This window comes from Hyperolius riggenbachi, chromosome 2, assembly GCF_040937935.1.
Source record: "Hyperolius riggenbachi isolate aHypRig1 chromosome 2, aHypRig1.pri, whole genome shotgun sequence".
NCBI lineage: Eukaryota > Metazoa > Chordata > Amphibia > Anura > Hyperoliidae > Hyperolius > Hyperolius riggenbachi.
In genome coordinates, this window is record NC_090647.1 from 26038279 (window position 1) to 26048669 (window position 10391).

Sequence of the window (10391 nt, forward strand, 5' to 3'; positions counted from 1 at the left end):
TTACTTAGTTATTGTGTTGGGCAGTATTTTATCCTTTACTCTTAAATGTAGAAAGCTTGAAATAGAAGTCCTGAAAGTCTGTTTTATATCATTGTTTCGTAGACAGTAAATAATGGGATTGGCAATATGTGGCACATAGTTGTGCAGACAAAGGACCAATGCTTTGATGTCAGCATTAAAGACCAGGCCAATCTCATTGGTTGTGTAGTAGAATATTCGGGGGGCGTAGTATATAGTCACAGCAAAGATATGAGTGGTACAAGTATAAAATGACTTCCGCCAGTTCTCAGAGCTGGACGATAAACGGATGACATTGATGATCGTGATATATGACAACGTGATGAAGCTTAATGGTACGAACTGTATAAACATGGCAAAAACAAAGGTGGCCTTCCTAATGATAGAGACATCAACACAGGCTAAAGCTGTGACTTCTATGTTGAGGCACATCACTGTGTTAATCCTGTTATATCCACAAGGAGGCGCTTGTGCGTTCATTATCATAGTCCAAAGAGCCGTGCTGCTTGCTGCGACCCAACAGGTACAACAAGACATAGCGACCACCCTGGTGGTGATAAATTGCGAGTATCTCAGGGGCTGGCAGATAGCAAAGTATCTATCAATGGACATGAACATGAAGATATAGGAGTCTGTACCATTTAAAAAGTGGAGTAAAAACATTTGTAGAACGCATTCTGGGAAAGTCATGGAGGCCCCAAACCAATACTTGGCTATGATTTTTGGTAATGTTATGGTGTCAAAAAGCAGGTCAGAAACAGCCAGGTTTGCAATTATCACGTACATCGGCCTATGCAAACGTTTCTTTGTGATGACCAGGGTGATGACTGTACTGTTGACTGAAAGAGATGTCATGTATATCAGGAACATTAGAAGTGAGACTGGAGGGTAAAATTCTTCTCTCAGTCCAGGAAATCCTACAAGAATGATCTCCTTGACCTCAGTCTGATTCTTCATTTTATTTCTTCGGAAGGATTGCTCTGAAAAAAAGTCATAACTCAAATATAACAAACTCATAATATGCAGTTCTACTTTTAGGTAGTAAGATACCAACATAGTAAATGCAGTAAAATAGAGAATGGTACAAGCAAAATAAGAAACATAGGCCTCGATGCATCATTCTCTTTGAGATGACTTTTTCCAGTTTGTTAAATTACCGAATTCGAAGTTTAGCGATTTCTAGTTGTATTCATCAAGGTTTTTCCTCATTCGGTGTGAATTCGATAACAATTCGGTAACCATTCGGTAACGTGTCGATATTTCCATTTTACAGCGGTAATTTAACACAAGGCCATAAGATTCCCATGGAATTGTGGGTAAAAGGCAGTCCTTTGAGCACTACGTAGCAACATTCTGAATAGGGCTTAACACTTGGACCAGGATTCTGTAAGTGGCTAGGGACAATCCCTCAATTTCCCCAGCTGCGGCTTGATTGGAGCCTTTTCTAAAAATATATAGTGCAGCTAGCAAATTAGTTAACCCCGGCACTGCCTGTGTTCTCTTACAAGATGATTCAAGAGAAATGCAGATGTCCTGGTATAGCAAATAAATCAGTTCTCTTGCAAACTGATATAGTTCTAGACCTTATTGGTGCCCTTCTGCACCTTTGAATCACTCTCAGCTGATACATAACCACTTCAAATGGCTCCATCTTCTCTGTCAGCAATGATCTGACAGGAATAACGACAGAGCAGTGAAGGAGAGAACTAATTCTAAATTTAACGATAAACCACGCCCACTTTCATTTTCATGAATTGCCCTTTCTTCCGTTTTAACACATCACTAACGAATTATTACCGAATTATTACCGAATGCTCGCTAACAGCTGTAGATAAATTTGATGAATCCTGAAATCAACTTAACGAATTTGGTATTTTACCAAACTGTCGTTAACCAATTCGATAAGTCTTGATGAATCGAGGCCATATTCTTACTTTTAAGGGGTAACAGATTAACTCAATACCATGAACTCCCTTGTTCATTTAATAATATATCTAGCAATAATTAGGGATGAACAAGCAAACTTCATGAGTTTTGTCTCACAGCAAATTATAAACCCAGCAGTCAAGTTCACCATGTGGCTTTCTTAGGTGAGAAAGTGCATGTGGTGGCCCAGGGAGCAGTCAGGCAGGATAATAATTGTTGGAAAACATGGGAAACTTCCCACAATGCACACCCTGCCCCAGCATCCTATGCTAATATAGCTCATATTGCAGGCCTTGGTAAAGGAGGGGGGTGGAGATGTCTCATCCTGCCTTGCAATATTATGCTGTTAAAGAGAATCTGTATTGTTAAAATCGCACAAAAGTAAACATACCAGTGCATTAGGGGACATCTCCTACAGCATTAAAAGTGGTTAAAAACAGTTTTTAAAAGTTTGTTTATAAACAAACAAAATGGCCACCAAAACAGGAAGCAGGTTGATGTACAGTATGTCCACACATAGAAAATACATTCATACACAAGCAGGCTGTATACACCCTTCCTTTTGAATCTCAAGAGATCATTTGTGTGTTTCTTTCCCCCTGCAGCTCTCACCCACTGAAGAGTTACAGGCTGATTGTTTCTTCCCGCAGAGTGCAGACAGCTCTGCCTGTATGTAATTCCTCAGTATGTGAAAGCCCAGCCAGCTCAGAGGAGGATTTATCCAGCTTGTAAAAGATAAGAGAGAAGAGAGAATCTGCTCTGATCTAAATAACACACAGGCAGTGTGCAGAGAGGGGCCTGGAAGGGGGAGATGCATCACAGAACCACAACACTGAAGAACTTGGCAGCCTTCCAGACACAGGCTGACAAGTCTGACAAGAGAGAGATAAGTTGATTTATTACAGAGATGGTGATAGTAGAACGTGCTGCAGTGAGCCAGAACACATTAGAATAGCTTTTGGAACTTGTAGGATGATAAAAAACAGGATGCAATTTTTGTTACGGAGTCTCTTTAAGGGGGAAAGGAAGGGAGGGGGGGGGGGGGCAGACCTGCATCCATTTCAGGGAAAGTTAGATCAGGTGTATCGCAGATAGCGTTGTCTGGTTTTATCATTGTATGGTATTACTGTGCATTAGGGTTGCGTGAAATTGTCACTGGCAGGTCCGCAAGATTTTCATTAAACTTCGGATAAATCAGCGAGGATCTCTCAGATCAGTTTTGTGAAACCTCCATTATAATGGTTTCAATAGGTTTGTGTTCCTTCAGTAGTGGGAGCACAGTGTGCCGTTGCATGTACAATACCATTATGCTCATTCTTGTGTATTTACATAGTGCTGACCTCTACCATAGTACCCAGGGCTGGATTTACTATAAGGCACTGTAGGCTCGTGCCTACAGGCACCTGATGATGGAAAGACGGCTCACTCCCCTCCCAGAGTGCCTCCGTCCTTCTTTTTCTATGCAGAGTTCCGAGCTGAGTGTAAATGCTCTCTGCATTCCACTGACCAGATCTCCCTTCAGTCTGGGGCACCACTTGTTACTTAAAGAGAATCTGTATTGTTAAAATAGCACAAAAGTAAACATACCAGTGCGTTAGGGGACATCTCCTATTACCCTCTGTCACAATTTCGCCGCTCCCCGCCGCATTAAAAGTGGTTAAAAACAGTTTTAAAAAGTTTGTTTATAAACAAACAAAATGGCCACCAAAACAGGAAGTAGGTTGATGTACAGTATGTCCACACATAGAAAATACATCCATACACAAGCAGGCTGTATACACCCTTCCTTTTGAATCTCAAGAGATCATTTGTGTGTTTCTTTCCCCCTGCATCTCTCATGCACTGAAGTTTTAGGCTGCTCTTTTCTTCCTGCAAACAGCTCTGCCCTTGTCTAATTCCTCAGTATGTGAAAGCCCAGCCAGCTCAGAGGACGATTTATCCAGCTTGTAAAAGATAAGAGAGAAGAGAGAAGCTGCCCTAATCTAAACAGTACACAGGCAGTGTGCATAGAGTGGCCTGGAGGGGGGAGTTCATAGCAGAACCACAACACTGAAGAACTTGGCAGCCTTCCAGACACAGGCCGACAAGTCTGACAGGGGAAAGATACATTGATTTATTACAGAGACTGTGATAGTAGAAAGTGCTGCAGTAAGCCAGAACACATTAGAATAGCTTTTGGAACTTGTAGGATGATAAAAAACAGGATGCAATTTTTGTTACGGAGTCTCTTTAATTCTGAGGGTTCCTCAAGCTACCTAATACTTGGGGCACGTCCAGCTACTTATTACTGAGGGTACTTCTGGCTACCTAATACTAATGGACACCTGTAGCTACACATGACGGGCAAGTGAAGTAAGAGAGAAGTGACAGCTGGGACAGCCAACACGCTTGCGGTACGGTTCAGCTGGGCTTGTAGGTTCGTTGAGGGCGAAGTCTAAGGTGCCAGGACATCTGTGCCTATAGGCTCTTGTGTTGAAAATCTGGGCCTGATTGTACTTTTATATAGAGTTTATAATAATGTCACTATCTGTCCACCAGAGGAGTTGCCAAACTAATGCATTTCATAGTCATTAATTATCTTATATTCCTATTGTAGTCTAAGGCCGCCCATACATTCCTCGATTTTGTAGGCTTATCGTCCTTCCAATTCAATAATTTTATTGAATTCGAGGAGAATCAGTGCTGAATCCTACTGGTAAAAACAAAACAGAGGACACCAAGAGCCCAATAGTGCAATAGTGTCTGGTAAGCTCAATATATAATGTAATGTCAAAGGTTCTTATACTCACAAAGGTGGGTTACCATCAGGTAACCACTTGACAGGCAGGTGGGGAGTATTAGTACCTGACCCCACTCAGGTATAAAAGTCGCTCTCTGTAGATAGGAAAATGGGGAAAGAACCTCTTCACCAGGGGTGGACTTAATCGTGCTGTAATATCACAGAGGCGCTCACACGCTTTATGGACCTGAACCAGTTTTATATGCTCCTGTACTGCCTGATGAAGCGGGACTGTTGACCGCGAAACGCGTTGCGATTTTATGGAGCTGTGAATAAATTGTATATTTTTTACTCTGCATTTGAGTATATGTCCACTACCAGAGGGAGGTAAGTCCACCTCGACTTCCCTCTTTTTATCATCTTTAGAACATTGTTTTACTCTGCTTGGCGCCTCTGTTCGTACATATTACAGCATGAATCCTACTGATATCACTTTGCAGTAGTGACGAATCGATTGTAATCAGCTAATCACAATTATGCCTACACATAATTACGATTTGTAAATTCAGTTGATGTCTCGTAAACATTCGTAATTTCGCCTAATTTTTGCGTAATTTTGTGATGAATTTAGCAGTGAATAGCAAAAGCCCCCAGTACAGGCTTTTGTCACCAAAGTTGCTACAAGAGCATGTGTACATGTGTTTGCCAGCTGGAACTCCACCGCTCACTTTTTTTTTTCGTTTTTGAATATAATCCGATATAATAATAATCCGAACATTTGTATAGCGCTTTTCTCCTGTAGGACTCAAAGCGCTCAAGAGCTGCAGCCACTGGGACACGCTCAGGAGGCCACCCTGCAGTGTTAGGGAGTCTTGCCTTGAACTCCTTACTGAATAGGTACTTGACCTAGCCAGGATTTGAACCCTGGTCTCCCATGTCAAAGGCGGTGCCCTTAACCAGTAATTAGCCATTGAGCTCCACGACTTTCAAAGTCTCAGAGAGCTCTACCAGACACTTAGAGATAATAAGCTTTAAAAGACAAGGGGCTTGATTCACTAACCGGCGCTAAGTGTTAGCGCCGGTGTGAAAAGCCCTTTTTGGCTGCTAGTGTGCCTTTGCGCGCGGCCCCGTGCATTGCGCGCACTGCGCGGGTGCGCCGATATTAATGTGCGACAATAACGTTGCACCCGCTGGTCCTTAAAAGTCGCACCCGATGCGACGAAAATGATGCATCGGGTGCCCCCCGAAGTGGCGCATCATAGCGCTGCTTAACAGGCACCTGATGCGTCATTTTCGTCGTCATTTGCGCACTATTATCCGCGCTGCACGCGCAGTGCGCGTGATTATTTCAACTGTGTGGGCGCAAACCACCTAACGGCATGGTTTGCGCCCACTAACACTCAGGGCACACTAAGGTTAGTGAATCAAGCCCTATATAACTGAAAATAAAAATATTAGAATATTTTCTTTGCTACTAAAATTCTAGTAATTATCTGTATTACACAACCAATTCATTATATCATAATTATTTTTTTTTGCATCAGTGTCTCTTTAAAATGCATGTAAACACAAATAAGATGTACATTTGTCCCAGAATACAATGCACTATGATTGACTTTTTCCTATGTTGCTGTCAGGGTAGGTAGTAACAATGTGAAAGATCTGACAGCTTTTGGACTAGTCCATCTCTTCATAGGTAATTCTCAGTATTTCCTTCAAAAGCTCTCGGTGAAAAGGACCTAAAACAAAGATGCCATCTGACCTCTCTACTCATTTGCACGCTCTTACGGCAGTTGAACTGAGCAGCTGCCATTTGTTAAATTATTTTGGAAAGAAAGAATGAGATGGACTCATCCAAAACCAGTCAGATTTGTCAGACTTAAAGGGGCACTACAGCGAAAAACTGTAAAATTTAAAATATGTGCAAACATATACAAATAAGAAGTACATTTTTTCCAGAGTAAAATGAGCCATAAATTACTTTTCTCCTATGTTGCTGTCACTTACAGTAGGGAGTATAAATCTGACAGAAGCGACAGGTCTTGGACAAGTCCATCTCTTAATAGGGGATTCTCAGCAAGGCTTTTATTGTTTATAAAGATATTCCCTAAAAAGTACTAAAACAATGATGCTGGCCAGCTTCCCTGCTCCCTACACGTTTTTTTGGCAGTTGGACAGAGCAAATGCCATTCAGTAAGTGCCTCTGAAAATAAATAAATCCCAGAGAATCCCCTATAAAGAGATGGACTAGTCCAAAACCTGTCACTTCTGTCAGATTTCTACTACCTACTGAAAGTGACAGCAACATAGGAGAAAAGTAGTTTATGGCTCATTTTACTCTGGAAAAAATGTACTTCTTATTTGTGTATGTTTGCACACATTTTACATTTTACAGTGTTTTGTTGTAGTGCCCCTTTAAGTGTAAGCAACAATGCCCAAGAGAAAAATGTTTTACAGTGCATTTCACTCTAACCAGTGTACCTGTTAGGCCCGGTTCACATTAGCGGTGGCCGTCCGGAATCGCCGTGCCGGAGCCGGACCGCTTGCAGAACGGACGGAACGGACGCACGGCATGGCAATGAAAGCCTATGCGTCCGTTCACATGCGTCCGTTCTGCCGGACCGGATCCGGACTCCGGCGTCCGTTCCAACATGCGCTATTTTTGGGTCCGGCTCCTCCGGCAGCCGTATCCGGGGCGGAGCCGGACTGCACCATCCGGCCAATACAAAGCAATGAGAACCGGAGAGCGCACAACACACTGGCTAAAAATCCGGATGTTCTACCCCACTTCCTATGCGGATTGTTGTGGCGATTTTGGATGGGGACACATGGGCAAGCATTTTGGAGTGGAGCAGCAGTGACTTTACACGAGCTGGAGATGTTGGCAGCATGTCGGAGGTGGAGGTGAGTGCTAAACAGCAGAGGGCCTGATTCCACAGGTCCCCCTTCTGCTGACCTCCCAGACCCCAACATTTTATTTGGTTTGTACTTAACTTTTGCTAAACGGATCCGGATCGCATCCTGATGAACACCTGATGCAACCTGACCGGATCCGGATCGGATCCGGATCACAACCGTACGGTTCCGATCCGGATCCGGTCCGGATCCGGTCAGGTCATCCGGTCCGTTTGGCAGACAACCGCAAGTGTGAACCGGGCCTAATATGTATGCATTTTAACCCCTTTACCTCCCAGGGACGAGTTTCTACATCTCTGCAAAATCCTTCTACACTTCACAGGGGCGTAGATACTCGTGTTTTGCCTCCGCTTGCTCCCACATTCGCCCCTGTGCTCGTTCTCGACGCCGATCATTAGAGGGTAGATCAATGAATGAGAACGCAGTTCCCAATCATTGATCTTAGTCTCTGTATCAATGATTGCCAGCTTAATTGAGATGCCGCAGTCATTCACAAAAACCGAAAGTAACATGTCCATGCATTACTTCCTGTTCACATACTAATTGTACACACAGGAAGGTAATGTGCGGGGAATAGTGGCCAAATAGTAAAATTTCACCTACACACTTGTTTTTTAAATAAAAAAACCTATACATACATTTACAATTAACTCCCACCCTCTCCCATAGTTACCCAAATAAAACTTTCACAGAAAAATAAATAAATAAAAGAAAACAAAAGAAAAATACACAAAAATACATAAATAATCAGAACATTGGTATGGCGCTTTTCTCCTGTCGGACTCAAAGCGCTCAAGAGCTGCAGCCACTGGGACGCGTTCAGGAGGCCACCCTGCAGTGTTAGGGAGTGTTGCCTTGAACTCCTTACTGAATAGGTACTTGACCTATCCAGGATTCGAACCCTGGTCGCCCATGTCAAAGGCAGAGCCCTTAACCAGTACTCTATACAGCCACCACTCTATACAGCTAACCAATAGTTACCTTAGGGACTGAACTTTTTTAATAGAATGAATATTGCTGTTGCTTTTAAAATTATGGGCTTGTAATTAGTGATGGACGCAAAACTGAAAATTAATGCACCTTTATTTCAAAATAAATTATTGGCGCCATACATTATACTTGGGAAATACTTTAAGTGTTGCAATAACTGGGACAAGTGGGCAAATAAAATGTGTGCGTTTTATCCGCACTAGTGTTTTATTTTAAAAGTATAATGGCCGAAAACAGAGAAATAATGATTTTTTTCCATTTTTGTTATTTTTTCCATTAATATGCAATTAGAATAAAATAATTCTAAATGTGCGTACACACATGCGACTATAGTCGTTTGTAACGATCGTTCCCCGATCTTTACTAACGAAGATCGTTACAAAAAACGAACCACCGACTATTAAGGCAAACGACGAACGAGCCAAATCGCTACAAAAGAAAGTTCTATCTCGGCGGATTTTAACCAACGACGATCGTTTGCAAAAGTAGTACATAGTTGGAAACGGTCGTTCGTACTAGGCTTCACATGCGCATTTCACTATTTCTCCCTAAAACGACTCATTTTTATGCGCAGGCGCAATAGTTGCTTTACGTGATGTAACGTTCGTTCTAACGATCAGATCGTTACACACATTTAAAAACTAACTTTACTCAGGTCGTTCTTTCATCAATTAAAAGCTTGTTCGTCGTTCTCAACGAACGATCGTTGTCGCATGTGTGTACGTAGCATTAGCAACAAGTACCACCAAAAGAAAGCCTAATTGGTGGTGAAAAAAACACGGTATAGATTATTTCAGTGTGATAAGTACTGATAATGTTATTGGCAGATGAATGGACGCAGCACTGAAAGGTGAAAATTGCTCTGATTTTTCTGTGTAAAAACCCTTTGAGGTGAAGTGGTTACATTTTTACAGTTTTTTGCTGCCATGATCCTTAAATGTATTAAGTGTGGTTTGTAGAAAATAACAAAACTAAACTAAATTAAATATTTTAAAACATATTTATAAGGCATACAAATGAAAATAAAATGTGTAATTTAGATAATTTGAGAGCCATAATTTTCTAACTAGCATGCTAATTGTATGCAGCTGGAATTGGGCCTGTCCAAATAATTTTATTGGCCCAGTTCCAAGTATTTACATTAAAACCAGCCGGGCGGTATGGACGAGCTCAGCTCGTCCATCACCACCGGAGGCTGCCGCTCAGGCCCTGCTGGGCCGATTTTCATGAAATAAAAAGCAGCACACGCAGCCGGCACTTTGCCAGCCGCGTGTGCTGCCTGATCGCCGCCGCTCTGCGGCGATCCGCCGCGAGCAGCGGCGAAAGAGGGTCCCCCCAGCCGCCTGAGCCCTGCGTAGCCGGAACAAATAGTTCCGGCCAGCGCTAAGGGCTGGATTGGAGGCGGCTGACGTCAGGACGTCGGCTGACGTCCATGACGTCACTCCGCTCGTCGCCATGGCGACGAAGTAAACAAAACACGGAAGGCCGCTCATTGCGGCCTTCCGTGTCACTTTTAGCCGCCGGAGGCAATCAGAAGAACGCCTCCGGAGCGCCCTCTAGTGGGCTTTCATGCAGCCAACTTTTAGTTGGCTGCATGAAATAGTTTTTTTTTAATTTAAAAAAAACCCTCCCGCAGCCACCCTGGCGATCTTAATAGAACGCCAGGGTGGTTAAGCATGCAAACACATCCGAAAAAAAATGACAATCTTTATTGGTCACAATGAACCAATAAAGATGCAAGTTAAATAATTGCAGTTGATTATTAGATAAGAAATTACCAGGTTAGACAATGCATATTTGTTGAAGTAAAACATGACCAAGT

General features: G+C 42.6%; 1 protein-coding gene across 1 annotated transcript; it reads right to left on the reverse strand.

The window, feature by feature from the left end:
• LOC137544697 (olfactory receptor 2AP1-like) lies at positions 1–975 on the reverse strand. Its single transcript, XM_068265793.1, has one exon. The coding sequence runs from the start codon at positions 973–975 to the stop codon at positions 1–3; it is 975 nt and encodes a 324-aa protein (XP_068121894.1).
• Between the last annotated feature and the right edge of the window lie 9416 nt (positions 976–10391).